Below are 17,708 nucleotides of genomic sequence, written 5' to 3'. Positions count from 1 at the left end.
AAACCCAAATCGGAGAAATGTGTCTTCATAGGATACCCAAAGGAGACAGTTGGGTACACCTTCTATCACAGATCCGAAGGCAAGACATTCATTGCTAAGAATGGATCCTTTCTAGAGAAGGAGTTTCTCTCGAAAGAAGTGAGTGGGAGGTAAGTAGAACTTGATGAGGTAATTGTACCTGCTCCCTTATTGGAAAGTAGTTCATCACAGAAATCTGTTCCTGTGAATCCTACACCAATTAGTGAGGAAGCTAATGATGATGATCATGTAACTTCAGATCAAGTTACTACCGAACCTCATAGGTCAACCAGAGTGAGATCCGCACCAGAGTGGTACGGTAATTCTGTTTTGGAGGTCATGTTACTTGACCATGACGAACCTACGAACTATGAGGAAGCGATGATGAGCCCAGATTCCGCGAAATGGCTTGAGGCCATGAAATCTGAGATGGGATCCATGTATGAGAACAAAGTGTGGACTTTGGTTGACTTGCCCGATGATCCGCAAGCCATAGAAAATAAATGGATCTTCAAGAGGAAGACGGACGCTGATAGTAGTGTCACTATCTACAAAGCTTAAATTGTCACAAAAAGGTTTTCGACAAGTTCAAGGTGTTGACTACGATGATATTTTCTCACTCGTAGCGATGCTTAAGTCTGTCCGAATCATGTTAGCAAATTGCCACATTTTATGAAATCTGGCAAATGGATGTCAAAACTACATTCCTTAATGGATTTCTTAAAGAAGAGTTGTATATGATGCAACCAGAAGGTTTTGTCAATCCTAAAGGTGCTAACAAAATGTGCAAGCTCCAGCGATCCATTGACTGGTGCAAGCATCTCGGAGTTGGAATATACGCTTTGATGAGTTGATTAAAGCATATAGTTTTATACAGACTTGCGGTGAAGCCTGTATTTACAAGAAAGTGAGTGGGAGCACTACAACATTTCTGATAAATATATGTGAATGACATATTGTTGATCGGAAATAATGTACAATTTTCTGGAAAGCATAAAGGATTTTTTGAAAGGATTTTTTCAAAGAAAGACCTCGGTGAAGCTGCTTACATATTGAGCATCAAGATCTATAGAGATAGATCAAGACGCTTGATAAGTTTTTTCAATGAGTACATACCTTGACAATATTTTGAAGTAGTTCAAAATGGAACAGTCAAAGAAAGAGTTCTTGCCTGTGTTACAAGGTCTGAAATTGAGTAAGACTCAAAGACCGACCACGACAGAAGATAGAAAGAGAATGAAAGTCATTCCCTATGCCTTAGCCATAGGTTCTATAAAGTATGCCATGTTGTGTACCAGATCTATTGTATACCCTACACTGAGTTTGGCAAGAGAGTACAATAGTGATCTAGGAGTAGATCACTGAACAGCGGTCAAAATTATCCTTAGTGGAATAAGGATATGTTTCTTGATTATGGAGGTGACAAAAGGTTCGTCGTAAAGGGTTACAACGATGCAAGTTTTGACACTGATCCAGATGACTCTAAGTCTCAATCTGGATACATATTGAAAGTGAGAGCAATTAGCTAAAGTAGCTCCGTGCAGAGCATTGTAGACATAGAAATTTGCAAAATACATACGGATCTGAATTTGGCAGACCCGTTGACTAAACTTCTCTCACAAGCAAAACATGATCACACCTTAGTACTCTTTGGGTGTTAATCACATGGCGGTGTGAACTAGATTATTGACTCTAGTAAACCCTTTGGGTGTTGGTCACATGACGATGTGAAACTATGGGTGTTAATCACATGGTAATGTGAACTATTGATGTTAAATCATATGGCGATGTGAACTAGATTATTGACTCTAGTGCAAGTAGGAGACTGAAGGAAATATGCCCTAGAGGCAATAATAAAGCTATTATTTATTTCCTTATTTTCATGATAAATGTTTATTATTCATGCTAGAATTGTATTAACCGGAAACATAATACATGTGTGAATACATAGACAAACATAGTGTCACTAGTATGCCTCTACTTGACTAGCTCGTTAATCGAAGATGGTTGAGTTTCCTAGCCATGGACATGAGTTGTCATTTGATTAACGGGGTCACATCATTAGGAGAATGATGTGATTGACTTGACCCATTCCGTTAGCTTAGAACTTGATCGTTTAGTATGTTGCTATTGCTTTTCTTCATGACTTATACATGTTCCTATGACTATGAGATTATGCAACTCCCGTTTACCGGAGGAACACTTTGTGTGCTACCAAACGTCACAACGTAACTGGGTGATTATAAAGGTGCTCTACAGGTGTCTCCGAGGGTACTTGTTGAGTTGGCGTATTTCGAGATTATGATTTGTCACTCCGATTGTCGGAGAGGTATCTCTGGGCCCTCTCGGTAATGCACATCACTATAAGCCTTGCAAGCAATGTGACTAATGAGTTAGTTGCGGGATGATGCATTACATAACGAGTAAAGAGACTTGCTGGTAACGAGATTGAACTAGGTATTGAGATACCGACGATCGAATCTCGGGCAAGTAACATACCGATGACAAAGGGAACAACGTATGTTGCTATGCGATTTGACTGATAAAGATCTTCGTAGAATATGTGGGAGCCAATATGAGCATCCAGGTTCCGCTATTGGTTATTGACCGGAGACGTGTCTCGGGCATGTCTACATAGTTCTCGAACCCGTAGGGTCCGCACGCTTAACATTTGGTGACGATTTGTATTATGAGTTTATGTGTTTTGGTGTACCCAAGGTAGTTCGGAGTCCCGGATGAGATCGGGGACATGACGAGGAGTCTCGAAATGGTCGAGACGTAAAGATCGATATATTGAACGACTATATTCGGACATCGGAAAGGTTCCGAGTGATTCGGGTATTTTTCGGAGTACGAGAGAGTTACGGGAATTCGTATTGGGCCTTAATGGGCCATACGGGAAAGGAGAGAAAGGCCTCAAAGGGTGGCCGCACCCCTCCCCATGGACTGGTCCGAATTGGACTAGGGAGGGGGGCGCCCCCTTCCTTCCTTCTTCTTCTTCCTTCCCTTCTCCTACTCCAACAAGGAAAGGAGGAGTCCTACTCCCATCGAGAGTAGGACTCCCTCCTTGGCGCGCCCTCCTTGGCAGGCCGCCTCTCCCCCCTTGCTCCTTTATATACGGGGGCAGGGGGCATCTCTAGACACACAAGTTGATCTGTTGATCTCTCCCAGCCGTGTGCGGTGCCCCCCCTCCACCATATTCCACCTCGATCATATCGTAGCGGTGCTTAGGAGAAGCCCTGCGTCGGTAGCAACATCATCACCGTCATCACGCCGTCATGCTGGCGGAACTCTCCCATGAAGCTCTGTTGGATCGGAGTCCGCGGGACGTCATCGAGCTGAACGTGTGCTGAACTCGGAGGTGCCGTATGTTCGGTACTTGGATCGGTCGGATCGTGAAGACGTACGACTACATCAACCGCGTTGTACTAACGTTTCCGCTTTCGGTCTACGAGGGTACGTGGACAACACTCTCCCCTCTCGTTGCTATGCATCACCATGATCTTGCGTGTGCGTAGGAAATTTTTGAAATTACTGCGTTCCCCAAAAATATTGTTCTCCACATACATATCCATTAATATAATGATTTGTTGTGTAAACATAAAAGTTTGGCTATATTGTTGGCTCAGAAAAGACAAAGACAAAGTTCAGCTCAGAGAGCTCAGAGAAGACAAAGTTAACTGAATATTGACAACAAATTGGAAGATTGAACATTGACACTGAAGTCTTCATATTACTTGATAGATACATATCCATTACAACCATACAGCCAAAATAACATCATATCCATTACAACCATAGATATATATTCAGCAGAGCCACCTACTAATTTATCAACATCTCACTTCTTCATAATGAAGATGAAAGACATCACACAAAGCACCACAACACTAGCCATAAGAAGCTTTAGCACTAGCAGTATCTCTCTACCTAATCCAAGAAGCATAGCAACTTGCTACTTGGTAGCAAGCTTTTTCTCACTAGGGCTGTCAAAATTCACCCTGCGTGCAATGCCTCTTCCAGCCAAGGCCCTTCCAGCTAAGTTTCTTCCTGCCATCCACTCAGTCCTCTTCCTCTCAAGCTCTTCCCTCCCGTCCTCAGCTACACCAATTGCATCTACAGCAGCATTACCAACAAGAACCTAGTTTGAACCAGATGCTGCACATATTCCATCTCCCAGCGCCAGAAATCACAGGTGGCCTACAACCAAAGCAATGCAATGTGTGAAAATGACTGAAAAAGTTCAGTTAACATGAAAAAATGTTCAGTTAACTTAATAACTGAATTTTTGCAGTAAACTAAGTAACCAGGGCAGATTCATGGCTACTGAGCACATTCAAGACTTCTAAGCACATCATGGCTACTGAACATATATCACAGCTAGTTAACCCATCATGGCTATTGAGCACATTCAAGACTTCTAAGCACATCATGGCTACTGAACATGGCAGATTCATGAATCGAACAGAAAAAGACTGAAGCTTACATTATCGTGGGTGCACTTGTAGAAAACCCAGCCATCGTGCTCATCGGTGCTAGAGCGGTAGCACTTGACAGGTTCGCCACAATCGGGGCATCCGACCAATGGCACCTCAACAGACCAGAGCGCAGACCGGAGCGGGAGGATCCCGCAGATGACATGTCGTCGACGAGAGGTGGCAGTAGATCCAGGCGGTGGTGGCTGCGGCGTCGGCGGCGGAGACGGCGACTAGGGTTCGAGACGGGAGAGGAGAGGGGAGAGGTGTGGTGGGTGTGGAGAGGTGCGGTGCAGTGCGGTCGGTCCGACCAGGTGTAACGGCCAGGTGAGGCGCGGTCCGACCAGGCAGGGGGACGAACGTAAATTCGACGATTTTGCAAAAAAAAAAAAAACCCGCATTCCCCGGAATCGATCGGACCAGGGCGTCTGGTGGTGAGCTGGCGGTCAAAGCCCGCGTGGACGTGCCAGTCAACCGCCAAATCAGCACGTACGTAGAGGAAAACGTATTTTGGACCGTAGATGACCACCTGGGACAAATTGTAGGACTATATTTTGGGTATTTGTAAGTACGAGGACAAATGCGGCCGACGCGACGAGTATGAGGACATGTAGTGAATTTTTCTCTTTCCTTTTCGACCCATTTGGCACGTGAACATGGGTACATAGGAGTATATAAATTTGGCAAGCCTTCAACTTGGTGTGGCTGTCAACACGGCCAAGCGCAGAGGTACATTTACGCCGCGACGGGATCTAAATTACGATAGAAAGAATCGTGTCCACTTGAGTAAGAAAAAGAAATTTCACGTGCACAGGCTTGGAAAGAGAATTGAATAGTCCGTACATCACGTTCTGCGACCCGGAGTGGCGCCAGCCCCGCGACGTGGCCTCATCGCAGCCGTCGAGAGAGTCAGGATCGGACGAGCAGCGTCCCGCCCGCTTCGCAGAGGAAGGAACGACACACGGACGCGGGTGCCACAACAAACTCCCCGGGATGTGCCGCTGGAACACCGGATCCGCTGCATCGGTGGAGTCAACGGTCCACCCAACGATATTCCAGTTGTTGTTTTTCTCTAGGCCAGGCTACAGAAGAAGGAAAACAAACTCATAACTAACCCAGCGGGATACGTGCTCCTCGATCGCTCACAGTGCATACGGCGCCCCCGCCTGAATCTCCCTCTATAAAAACCACCACGACTCGGCCTCCTCCATACCTGGCTGCGAGCTGCATCTCAATCTCCATCTCCTTCTTTCTCTCCACCTTCTCCTTTGTGTGACTCCGGCCATTGGTGAAGGGAAGCTCCGAGCCGCCGGAAGGGAAGCCAGGCGCCATGGGGACGCAGGCCTCGCCGGACTACACGCCGCCCAAGGTCAAATCTCTCTCTCTCTCTCTCTCTCTCTCTCTCTCTCTCTCTCTCTCTCTCTGCGCTGCGTCTGTTTGTTATGATCTGTTTTGGTTCGCAATGTTATGTCTCTGCATCCACGAACGAAACAATCCATCCATCTTGTTCAAACTCTGTTTCTTGTATCTGGTTTCTTGAGTGGCACAGAGAAAGAGAGAGGTGTGAAAGAGCGCAAAACAAAAGGTTGGGGGTTTTCGAGTTCCGAAAAGCGGGGAGCGAAATCGACAGGCGCAAAAAGGACAAAAGGAAAACGCTGTTTTCTTTCTTTTTGCGTGGAGGATTCTCTTCTCCCGGCATGTAGCACCGGTTCATCTTCTTCATGTGAAATCCTTTTCTTGGGGGGGAGAACCCGTGTGAAACTGTGGTGGTGTCTAATATCCAATCTCATCTTCTTGGTGCTTTTGGACTAGTACCTTTTGGTTTCTTTTCCTACAAAAGATCAAGAAGAGAAAAGAACGTGTGTACTTAAGTATCAGCTTCATATGATCGGTGTGAGTCCGGATGCTTTGCCTTAACTGCGGAATTTTTACCTTTTTCCTTTAAATTAATCATCCAGTCGAAACAGTGTTCCCTCGCTGTCTTTCCAGCTGTTCTTTTAATTTACAATTATCATCATCCAGTCTGTTTTTACATTATATATATACCTCTATAATTACGTTGTGTTTCTTGTTTCAAATATATATATATATATATATATATATATATATATATATATATATATATGGAAAAGAGTACGTAGGAGTATGTTCCACATATTCTTTTCAGAAAAATATATTGAAAGAAATAAGATAGTCTCCAATCTTTTTGCTGCTTCTGTCGCATGGTCCACCTTGTACTTGGACTAACGAGTATGAAAGGTCTTCATTTGTACTTTCAGTCCAGCCTTGTTTTTCTTTCCAAGGCCAGAAATAGCTCACACTTGGCTATACAGAAAAAAAAATCACACTCTTTAAACTCTCCATTAACTAGTTTCCTTTTTACTATTATTTTTGCGGTGGACTACTTACCATTTTAATATAGTTGCATATCCATATCTCGGTGTTAATTGCTACCATCCGATTGATTATTCTATATATAGAATGCAAAATGTCACGTCTCTTGCAAGAACTTCTTATTTGGATTAAGAAATTAATGGAAAGGCGCTTAGCCCTGTTGAAAAAATAATCAACTCAGAATGAGATTCTGGTAATATCATGCCGATGGTGGATTTTCACTAGAGATTGTGAAAATGGATGCTTTATAAAATGAACTTCCGTATTCCAGATTTGCAAACATACTGTAGTATTTTGAGACTAGCAGTATCATGCAACATTGTTAGGTGAACGTGCTTGATAGAAAAATCAAACATGTTTACTGTGAGGTGGCATTGATTGATAAGCATCTGATGATGTATTTGTCTTTGGCGAGCGCGACTACTTGGCCATGTGACAAGTCAACTGCCCGTTAGAAAAGGAATCACTCAACCTCTGAAAATTCAAAGTTGCCAATTATCCGTCTCTTAAGTTTACTAGATGACATCAAAAATGAAAGAAATGCCAGGAGGTTAGAAATTAATTGTTGTTGATAAGTCCCAAATAATTTTGGCACACTAGCTCTTATTGTGTGATATTATAAATTTGAAAGAAAAAAACTCCTGTTATGTGATCATGATATCTATAGCTAACAAAAATACTGAAAACCCACAGGATGAGAGGACTGCACGGGAGAAGGCGATCGATGACTGGCTTCCTATCACGTCGTCGAGGAAAGCAAAGTGGTGGTACTCGGCCTTCCACAATGTCACCGCCATGGTTGGCGCTGGAGTGCTCAGCCTCCCCTACGCCATGTCTGAACTTGGTTGGTATGTACTGCTACCGCCTTGACATCCATACATTGGAGCCATATGCTCTTTCTGCTTCTGAAGCTGTGATTGGCAATCTGAATGGCATGTGGGTCCCAATGTCATACTCACAGCGGGGCAGTTTTCAAAGCTACAAACTTGCAATGACATGATTCAAATCATTTAGGGTTCGCTGATGTTTTTGTTTTCGTGCAGGGGTCCTGGCATCGCGGTGATGACCTTGTCGTGGATCATCACGGTGTACACGTTGTGGCAGATGGTGGAGATGCATGAGATGGTCCCTGGGAAGCGTTTCGACCGGTACCATGAGCTCGGGCAGCACGCCTTCGGTGATAAGCTCGGCCTCTGGATCGTGGTGCCACAGCAGCTTGTCGTTGAGGTCAGCCTGAACATTGTGTACATGGTTACCGGCGGCAACTCGCTCAAGAAGTTCCACGACGTGATCTGTGACGGCAAGTGCAAGGACATCAAGCTCACTTACTTCATCATGATCTTCGCCTCTGTCCACTTCGTCCTCTCCCAGCTTCCAAACTTCAACTCCATCTCTGGCATCTCCCTCGCTGCAGCCGTCATGTCACTCAGGTTAATTCCGAATGTCTACACTAGCACTAGCTGTCATGTATTCACTGTAGCAAATCCGACAAATTTCTTTAAAAAAACTTTAGCTAGCAAGGAATTGCCGTTGACAATAACGCATGATGCAGCTACTCAACAATTGCTTGGGGCGCCTCGTTGCACAAGGGGAAGGCAGAGAACGTGGACTACAGCCTGCGGGCATCGACGACTCCAGGTCAGGTGTTCGGATTCTTGGGGGGGCTCGGCGATGTGGCCTTCTCCTACTCCGGCCACAATGTCGTGCTAGAAATCCAGGCTACCATCCCATCGACGCCGGGCAACCCGTCCAAGAAGCCAATGTGGAAGGGCGTGGTGGTTGCCTACATCATCATCGCCGCCTGCTACATGCCGGTGGCATTTATCGGCTACTGGGCGTTTGGTAACAGCGTCGACGACAACATCCTCATCACCCTCAACAAGCCCAAGTGGCTCATCGCCATGGCCAACATGATGGTCGTCGTTCACCTCATCGGTAGCTACCAGGTACGTAGATCCTTACAATCATTTCGTCCAGTTACTTTGGATACTAGGACGATATATCTGACGGTACAACAAAATCTGATTGTTCCTGTGCAGATTTACGCGATGCCAGTGTTCGACATGATGGAGACGTTCCTGGTGAGGAAGCTGGAGTTCGCACCAGGCATTACGCTCCGTCTGATCACCCGGACCATCTATGTTGGTAATGCCCCGTTGACTAATCTCATCTCAAGTTTTGAGGCATCTTGTATACTGAATAACCAACCAAAACACCGACATGTGCAGCCTTCACGATGTTCGTCGGCATGACCTTCCCGTTCTTCGGTGGCCTCATCGGGTTCTTCGGCGGGCTGGCCTTTGCGCCGACGACCTATTTCGTAAGCATTTTCATCAGACACGTTTCATGACAGCAAATTTACATTCAAAGCTTCTGGTGAGATTGGACCATAATGTAACTGGTCATGGCTGCCTGCAGCTGCCCTGCATCATGTGGCTCATCATCTGCAAGCCCAGGAGATTCAGCCTCTCATGGTTCACCAACTGGGTAAGAACCAACCCAAAGATCCAAAGCTTTTACCCCTCTCTTTTCTTCAAAACGATAATCCCATCCTGATTTTCCTTTTGGGTTTCAGATTTGCATCGTCCTTGGTGTGATTCTGATGATCATCGCGCCCATCGGAGGGCTCAGACAGATCATCATTTCTGCCAAGACATACAAGTTCTACTCATAGATCACTACAACCGCCGTTCATCATCATCGCCTCGCGATTTGCGATTCTACTGCCAGATTTTTATTTTATTTTCTGTCCTTGCAAAGAAGAAAGACCATGGTATCACGGCTTGTCGCAGATGCCGGACGGTCTGCTTAGTTTAGACCGGAGGAGGGCTGTGTTTGGGGGGTAAATCGTGAAGGGGTCCAGCCCGCTTGCAGCGCCGGGAGTTTTCATGCATGTACTCGTATTATTTTGCAGAGCACTAGCTATGAAAATAGGCGCAATGATTCATATATACCATGAGACATATCAAATTAAGTGCAAGATCCATACATTTGATTGTTCTTCATAGATTATTCCTGCATATCTGTGTTCTTTTTCTTTCTTTGAGATAATGTCTGTGCTGTTCTTGCTGTAGATTATTCCTGCGATATGTTTAAGCTTTTAATTATGTTTCTCCTTGATGCTGCCTTTTCACATGCTGTTCTGGGAATGTTTATTTTAGTTCAAATATAGCAACGGTCCCAGTTAATCAACCTAAATGCAGCATGGAACAAGTCAGGGAAGATCCTTCCCAAAAAAAAAAAACTTCCTCAAAAAAGTCAGGGAAGATCACTGACGCCTATTCCGAGCGATATAATAGTATCAGCGAACCTCCCCTAGGAGAAGAAAAAGTTTTGCAGCAAAGAAACAGCAGGATTTGCCGCCTCTTACCAACTAAATTTGCCCAAAAAAAGTTATTACGTAACATTACCAATAACATCATCTTTGGTGGAGAAAACAATAATAAATAAATAATAGCCACCCTGGATTACACCGCAAGTGTCTCAGCAGCCAATTAAAGCTTATCTCATCCTACAAAAAATAGTTTACCTCTATATATCCTAATCCGAGGTCCCAAACAATATGAAGAGAGATAAAGTAATGATGAGAGATGCAAGTGCAGAAGAAAAAAGAACGGTTTTCCATCTATCAGGCAACCTCTTTGTACAGTTTCCAGGATTACATTCACAACATGAAATGTCACCGAAACTACCCCAAAACGGCTCACATTAGTTGTTCTAAGAGCCAGGGACGCACCCCACCTCAACCCCACCCATCCCCCCCTAACAACCCCCTTTCCCTCAGTATCATCTTCCAGATATCCATCCAGAAAAGCACAGGGGCGTCCATTACTTCATCATGGCTAACAATGAACCCATACAAAGATGGGCTGACTCCATGGGACCCCGCATGCATGAAGACTGGTTCCAATGCCTGCTACTACATTTGATCAACCATATTTTGCTCCAAAAACTTGTGCAGCTCATAAGTTCTGTAGAGGAATGGAACCGCCAGGGTGATGTGCCCTTCATATATCAAAAACATCAAAAAACAGTTATCCGGTCCAGTCACGCCACAGGCTCCACTCAGATTATCACTGAAAATGCACCATAATCTGTCAGTCTATTTCGCCCTCCTCAACATCAACTGTTGGTTCATCTGCGGACTCGACTTCCTCGTCTTCTTCGTCGTCATTTTTCATATACAATCCAAGCTGTTCTAGGGGGTTGCCCCCAAGTTGAAATCCGAGGGGCTCAGGTGTATGGCTTGGACTCATTTCACCGACCAAGTTGAGATTCTGTTCACCTGTGACTGTTCCAAGCATTTCAAAATCTTTCAGGAAGAGGTTCCCTTCATTGATTTCTACAGTTTTCTCCATCTGCAGGGTCAATGGTATTTGCACTTCAGAGTATGGATACCAAAAGAGCAATCAATACTATCTGCACTTCAGAGTATGGATACCAACAAAGCAAGATGTTGCTTGCCAAATTGCGTCCTAGGTTTACCTGCTGCAAGGCTTTACGAGCTGCTTCTCTTTCACGTTCTCTTTGGCGTTTAGCTTCTGCAGCAGCCTCAGCAGCAGCTGCTGCTTCAGCCCTCTTGCGAGCTTCCTCAGCAGCTTTAGCCTCAGCTTGTAACCGAGCTCTCTCTGTAATGAAGATTGTGCCTCAATAAACAGTATTGCAGCTCGCATACCAGCCCAAATATACCAATTTCATCTCACCTTCCCTTTGTAACCTTTCAAGCTCCTCCCTCTCGCGCCGAACTTTCTCAGGATCCTTCACCTGGTATGAAGGATCATGTGAATCTTACTGGGAATAGCATCCACCAAAGGCAGGCAGCAACGCAATAAACTATTCCAACACATACCTGATCAAGAGCCTTCTCACGAGCTTTGAGAATTGTATCAGCGAAGCGGCTTTTCAAAAGGGCAGCTCGGTATTTTTTATCAGACACGTTCTCCTCTGAAATATTGATCCATTTAATTAACTGTAAAAGAAACGTACCAAACATGCTCTGGGTACTAAGAGACCGCATAAAAGTACAAGCGTACCCTCATCATCAGCAGAAATAGGTACACGGTCAGCACATTGTTCTTGTATATTCAATGTATCCTGTGAATCTGCAAAAATATCAATTGAAAGTAGTAAATATACATAAGACACAAGTAGCTATTCCAAAATTGCAGAAGTACAGCAAAGCCAATCGATAAGCACAGTGATAAGTTTGGGTCTCCACTGAATTCCATATTGTTTCTAAAATTCTATATTAAAAACACATGTTCAAAAGAAGTACAGAGAGTTCAAAGGAAGGTATCAAAGATAACATGTAGACCCAAAAATTGACCCACATGTAAGGAAGTGATGATAAGCCACTTCCTTTAACAGTTTAATATTTAGTGGATTAATATGGCTCTGAAGAGATGGGTTAAACCGGATAACAGGCTCCATTTGAACACAGTCCGGGTTGTAATTAAGTGACAATCCGCCACTTTCTGTAACACTTAAATTTTTAGTGGGTCAATATGGCTCCGAAGAGATGGGTTAAACCGGATACCAGACTCCACTTGAATGCAATTTGGATTTAACACACCTCCAAATATTTTGACGTGTTGTAGGTCAAAATTTGTTTGAAAGAAACAGGTTAGATTTGGCTGAATTGTCCCATCCTATGCAGAATAGTAGACCTCACATGTAATTTAATTTGCCAGTAGTTCTAATGGTTTAATTTTGGCAGGATAAATTGCTCAGATTGTCTATAGTTTGGGTTGGCTTGTGCCAGCCAAACACCAATCCTAACATTATTTTAAGTTTTAAAACTTTGACTGAGTTTAATCCATCAAGTCATATGAGAAATAGGTTACTGGAGCTAACTTGTGAAGGCTGGCTTTGTTACTGAATCAAGTGGTCTAGTTAGTTTGATGATGTGCTTGCAAGAGCTGGTTTGGCTTAAAGAACAATGTATTATGTGCAACCTCTTACCGTTCTCCTGGTCCAAGCTAAACACGGGTAGTACGTTCTCCTGCATGTAAACAGAGAGCAACCATTGAGGACACCGATGTTCAAAATAATCTTTTGGTGAGTAGCACGTCAATTTTGTTTGAGACTTGTATGGTTCTAAAAACTACTCAGAATACAGCAAGTGTGCGGAAGCACCTTAGCCCCGATGTTTGCCGAAGGAACTTTGGCACCCAAATCACTTCCAGAAGAGCTACTCGAATCCGAACCTGAAGATATAAGAAGAAATAAAATGATCACCTTGTTGGGCATGAAAAATCACATGGACTGAACTGGAATGCCATGCACCAATAGATATTGGCTTGTTTCCTCATTTGGGTTTTATCATGAAAGAAAGAAATTTATGGACATCGGGTAGTTCTCTTCATGTTGGTTTCATCGTGTAACACAGTGAAGGAAGGAAATTTACAGACATTCATAATAATGTAGCCCAAGAGACACAGGTTTCAAAAGCAGGTATTCAAAAGTTATAATTCAATGAACCTAAAAAACAGGTCTTAGTTTAATTTCAGACCTACAGAGTGGGCCAGCCAACGGTTCCTGAGAACGGTTGTAAGATACACGGGGTTGTCCAATATAGCAGGAAAATAGTATAGCATTATTAGTGAAACTAGACCATGGTATTAGAGAATATGTTCTACTTCTATATTATTATATTTCGGACACTACACCAATTATCAGTTGAAACTACTATAGTCCAGTGAATTAATTGATGCGAACTTCTGTTTATGGCATTTGGCATTTGGAAACAAGGAATGTTTATAGTACTAAACCTATGTTCTAACATGGTTAACACTGCCATATTATGTCAAAGAGATTTGTACATGGATAAGTAAGGCAAAGTAAATATTTCACAGAAACACTCAGTTTTTGCTCACTCATTCTCCCTTTTTATCCCCCTCAAGGAAATGCGTTTGGGCATTATATATCTCATATTCACAACCATGATTCATGCGAAATGAAATGGAGAAAAGGAATTTCACAAAGGAAGCATAAGTAAAGTTACTACCAGCTCACACATGCTGTGGTATCATAATGCTCTGTACTAAGTGCTACTAGCTGTTAGTCTGCTACAGTTAGCTGGGAATCAATTAAAAAAGGATCCTAAATAAGAAATGATCAGCAGTATGAGCAAAAGTGAACATCAACTGCTGCCCCTCAGATAAGATAAGAACAAAATTCTACAATGTTAACATGTGAGCTACCATCACAACACAAATAGTGAACGCCAATATGTGATTTATCAGCAATAATTATTATTTTTAAACTTAGTGACTCTGCCCGAAATTGGGCCGGCAGAATCACCTGTTAGCACTGCAAGCACACGCAGGCATACGGGCTCTTTTTGCTGCCATATGGATTCAATAAGATTGCTAGCAAGGCGAGTTGCTATGAACAACATTTAGCATGTTGAACATCTCTTTCTAAGGGCCTGTTTGGGACTGCTCCGCTCCTTGAAATTAAACTCTGCTCTAGAAAAAACGCAAGCCAAACAGGGTAAATCTACGACATGCCACTACACAAAAAAACTAGAATCTGGGGTACAACTCTCTGTTTTTTGTGAAGCTCTTTAGGAGGTGCTCCAAAAAACTTTAGAAGATGGAGTTGTAAGGAAATTTGACACCAGTAAGTGGATACCCCTTCATTTCTCCCCACTCATCCAATCAAATAGATCCTTTCCACCAAATTTCCCATTCTTGAAGCTGGAGCTAGATGAAAGCCAAACATTCTCTTTGGAAGAGTTGCAACTCCTGTATGAAACTGCTCCAAAGTGGATTTGGTGGAGCGGAACTGATTTTGATGGAGCAGAGCAGTCCCAAACAGGCCCTAAAGTTGAATTAAAGTACTCCCTCCGTAAAGAAATATAAGAGTGTTTAGTGATCTAGACGCTCTTATATTTATTTACAGAGGGAGTATCAAACTAGAAACAAACAGGACACTGTTCAATACTACTGATTTCAACTTATCAATACTTGCTGACACTAAAGGCCTGTTCGGTTCCTCTCCGCTCCCTGGACTGCGCTCCCAGAGCGGAGGAAACTGCAGCTTATTTCCACGGAGCAGCTCAAACCGAGCTCCTGGAGCTCCGCGGAGTGGAGCGGACGGGAGAGATTCCGAACAGGCCGTAAGAATCGTTAAGACTATGTCAAATAGGTGAGCACAGGGGAAGAATTTGAACAGCCTTAAGGGGCAAAGTTATCAATTTGTGGCATGCAGCATTGAATGGCATGGAATGGTAAAAAGTAAAAACAAAAGAACATATCGCTGGGCCTGGTAACAGTTAAGTCAAGATACAAATTTAGGGAGTGTAATATGTGAAGATAAATGGATAAAAATACATACCACTGGAGGATGATCCTGACTCACTACTAGAACTGCTAGAAGAACTATGCTTGCTGCTTCTGTCTGCCGTTTCACTTTCAAATACCACAGGGGGGTATGTTAAAGGTGGAAGATCGTTCCCACCAATATCAATGTCTTCCTCAACAAGCTCATTGCCTGCTAAGACGTATACAGTATTAACTTAGAACAACAATTAGTGCCACGGAAAAAATAAATGAGGAGAAAGCGACCTTCATGATGCATTGATGAGTTGGCAAGTCCATATTCACTTTGGAACTGTTGAACAGAAGGAAACAATGGTCAGTAAATTAACTAACAAAAATCAATCTCAAAGACAATAGCACCCACCTCAACCTCTTGAGGCTCATCTTTTGTAGGGTTTCCAGACTGATTTACTATATCATAGTCATCAAGAAGCTTCTGTAATTCAAACAGGGTATCATCGCTGAGAGCGTTCATGTCAATAGTCAACTCATCTTCATCAGCATCATTATCATCATTAACATGCCTCTTTATGAACTCAACTACATGTTCTGGAATGAATCCACCATATGATTGTAGTCTTACGCTTAGAGCAACCTTTTGTTCATCTGTCATCATTCCCATAGCAGTTTGTACCACTGGAACCTCCTCAGCCACCTGAGCCATCTGTATCACTGATGCTACTGGAGCATCCTGAACCAAAGGAGAGGCTTTCCTCTTCTTCGGGTGCAAAACTGGCTTGGCAACCACCTCCTCTTTTTGAAAGGTGTTTTTCTTATATGCACCTTTATTTGAAGGTCTTCTATCAAAAGGCTCTTTGTTGTCAACAATATTTTTCTCAACTGCATCATTTTTTGAAGGCTCAATTGCAGAGAGTTCCTCATCTGGTCGAGGAAGCTTCTTTTCGATAGGCTTCCATCTAGGTTCAAAAACACTGCTCATAGTCTGGGCCATTATGTTAACTGCATTACCGACTGGGTTATAAAGTATAGCGTTGCTAAAAGTAAGCCTCACGTCTGCGGCAAACTCCCAAGGTGTAGGGTACACATCTGCATTCAGCTTTTTCTGTATAGTACCCAAATCCATTGGGTGCTTGACTATATCAAAATAATCAGGGATACACAACTTCACAGGATCAACTGGCATAACAAACGGGCTTGCAGAGCGATGCTTCATAAGGTTCTTCAGAAGCTCCTGGCATTTTTTAAACGATGCTGTGTAGTTAATGGAGCTGACTACAGGTTGGGCAACTGATGGCGGTAATCCTCTGCCAGACTGCACTGAATTGCTCCTCCTGAGCTTCCCATCCTTTTTATTGCCGTTGAAATCACCTCTGGGAGCCGACGCAGTCCCACCATTCATGCTCGTCGTAGCCCCTCTTGAAAACAACCTACTCTGGAGGGCCCTGACCTGCTCGAGCTCGTCGCGGAGCCTCATCTCCAGCTCATTCCTATCCGAGGCCGACATCCTCGGCAACTCAAAGACCACACGCGGCACATTAAATCCGGGAGCATCAGCCCCCTCGTCCGTATTCAGGTTGATGCATTTTCTCTTGGCTTCACTTCTTGCAGGATTCCCAAGGCCCTTTGACACCCCCACAGTTTCCACCCCATATCGGTAGTCCGGCACGAAACCGAGCGGGTGCCCCTTGGAGAACTTCTGCGTCTTCCCCATCATTGCGTGGCGGAACACGCAGACCAGTCTGCTCGCGAGCGCAATGCGCCGCCTGGGTCACCCAAATCCACCACAATTCAGCCAAAACCTAACCCTAACCCCCCCGAAGCGAGAGGTTAGTTTATTGCACGGCCGCCAAGAGCAGGAGGCCTCCAAAACCCTCGATTCGGGGGGCGGAGCAGCTCAATTGGAAGCGCCGCGGCGAGAGATCGAGCCAACTCACCGAGCAGACGGCGCCGCACCCACCACAACCACCACACAAAGCCGGCGGCGCCGCCGCGAGATCTCGAGGCCTTCGCGCAGGCACCCGGCGCCGCCGCCGCCGCTGCGGCGCGAGCACTGGAGCTCCCCCTCCTCCTCCTCCTCGAAACGGAGGGCGGCGCGGAGGCGGCGAGGCGAAAGCGGATGAAGGCGAGGCGGCGAGACCTGGGGTTTCTCTCTCCTCTGTCCCCGTCTCTTTCTCTCTCTTCACTGTGCCGCTCGCGAGCTTTAGGCTCGAATCGCGAAGCAAAGGGGCCCCTTGTAAGCGGCGTGCGGGGAGCGCGCCCGGTGGCTGAGATGTGGGTCCCCCGGTCCAAATGGTCCCACCGCGCAGTCTCTTGGACGGAATAGGGTGGGCGGCTCTGACTTGTGAGGGGAGATCCCGGCCGTTGGGTTTTTGGGGCGGACGGTGCGATTATAGGTGGTTGCGTGTCTAGAAAGCCTCTAGGGCTTCGTATGCTAGAATCACGTGTTGATTTGTCCGACCTGGGATGCTATGGAAATAGCATGCGAATCTCCCCCGGAAAAGATATTTAAACGTGAATTTTCAAAATATTATCAAGT

At 44.6% G+C, this 17,708-nt stretch overlaps 2 protein-coding genes across 2 annotated transcripts; one reads left to right on the top strand and one right to left on the bottom strand.

The window, feature by feature from the left end:
• Nucleotides 1-5,586: 5,586 nt before the first annotated feature.
• LOC109742814 (lysine histidine transporter 2) lies at nucleotides 5,587-9,907 on the top strand. The gene is made up of 8 exons (XM_020301910.4): nucleotides 5,587-5,862; nucleotides 7,581-7,735; nucleotides 7,931-8,317; nucleotides 8,440-8,833; nucleotides 8,927-9,032; nucleotides 9,116-9,207; nucleotides 9,306-9,374; nucleotides 9,463-9,907. The coding sequence occupies exons 1-8, from the start codon at nucleotides 5,824-5,826 to the stop codon at nucleotides 9,559-9,561; spliced, it is 1,341 nt and encodes a 446-aa protein (XP_020157499.1). The 5' UTR covers nucleotides 5,587-5,823; the 3' UTR covers nucleotides 9,562-9,907.
• Nucleotides 9,908-10,484: 577 nt separating this feature from the next.
• Nucleotides 10,485-17,374, bottom strand: LOC109742813 (transcription factor GTE9). Its single transcript, XM_020301909.4, has 10 exons — nucleotides 15,576-17,374; nucleotides 15,458-15,503; nucleotides 15,228-15,383; nucleotides 13,023-13,093; nucleotides 12,849-12,888; nucleotides 11,921-11,989; nucleotides 11,737-11,831; nucleotides 11,591-11,651; nucleotides 11,373-11,515; nucleotides 10,485-11,245 (listed from the first exon to the last, which is right to left on the bottom strand). The coding sequence occupies exons 1-10, from the start codon at nucleotides 16,884-16,886 to the stop codon at nucleotides 10,985-10,987; spliced, it is 2,253 nt and encodes a 750-aa protein (XP_020157498.1). The 5' UTR covers nucleotides 16,887-17,374; the 3' UTR covers nucleotides 10,485-10,984.
• Nucleotides 17,375-17,708: the final 334 nt, after the last annotated feature.

This window comes from Aegilops tauschii, chromosome 7 (genome assembly GCF_002575655.3).
Source record: "Aegilops tauschii subsp. strangulata cultivar AL8/78 chromosome 7, Aet v6.0, whole genome shotgun sequence".
NCBI lineage: Eukaryota > Viridiplantae > Streptophyta > Magnoliopsida > Poales > Poaceae > Aegilops > Aegilops tauschii.
This window is presented reverse-complemented; position numbering and strand designations above follow the sequence as displayed.

What these genes read in the sequence shown, in the direction of transcription:
- LOC109742814 (XM_020301910.4), top strand. Translation starts at nt 5,824, where the DNA reads ATGGGGACGCAGGCCTCGCCGGACTACACGCCGCCCAAG. An exon ending in CGGACTACACGCCGCCCAAG is followed by an intron (nt 5,863 to 7,580) that starts GTCAAATCTCTC and finishes GAAAACCCACAG; the next exon opens with GATGAGAGGACTGCACGGGA. An exon ending in ACCTCATCGGTAGCTACCAG is followed by an intron (nt 8,834 to 8,926) that starts GTACGTAGATCC and finishes GTTCCTGTGCAG; the next exon opens with ATTTACGCGATGCCAGTGTT.
- LOC109742813 (XM_020301909.4), bottom strand. Translation starts at nt 16,886, where the DNA reads ATGATGGGGAAGACGCAGAAGTTCTCCAAGGGGCACCCGCTCGGTTTC. An exon ending in CGGCAAACATCGGGGCTAAG is followed by an intron (nt 12,889 to 13,022) that starts GTGCTTCCGCAC and finishes GTTTACATGCAG; the next exon opens with GAGAACGTACTACCCGTGTT. An exon ending in CTCGTAAAGCCTTGCAGCAG is followed by an intron (nt 11,246 to 11,372) that starts GTAAACCTAGGA and finishes TTGACCCTGCAG; the next exon opens with ATGGAGAAAACTGTAGAAAT.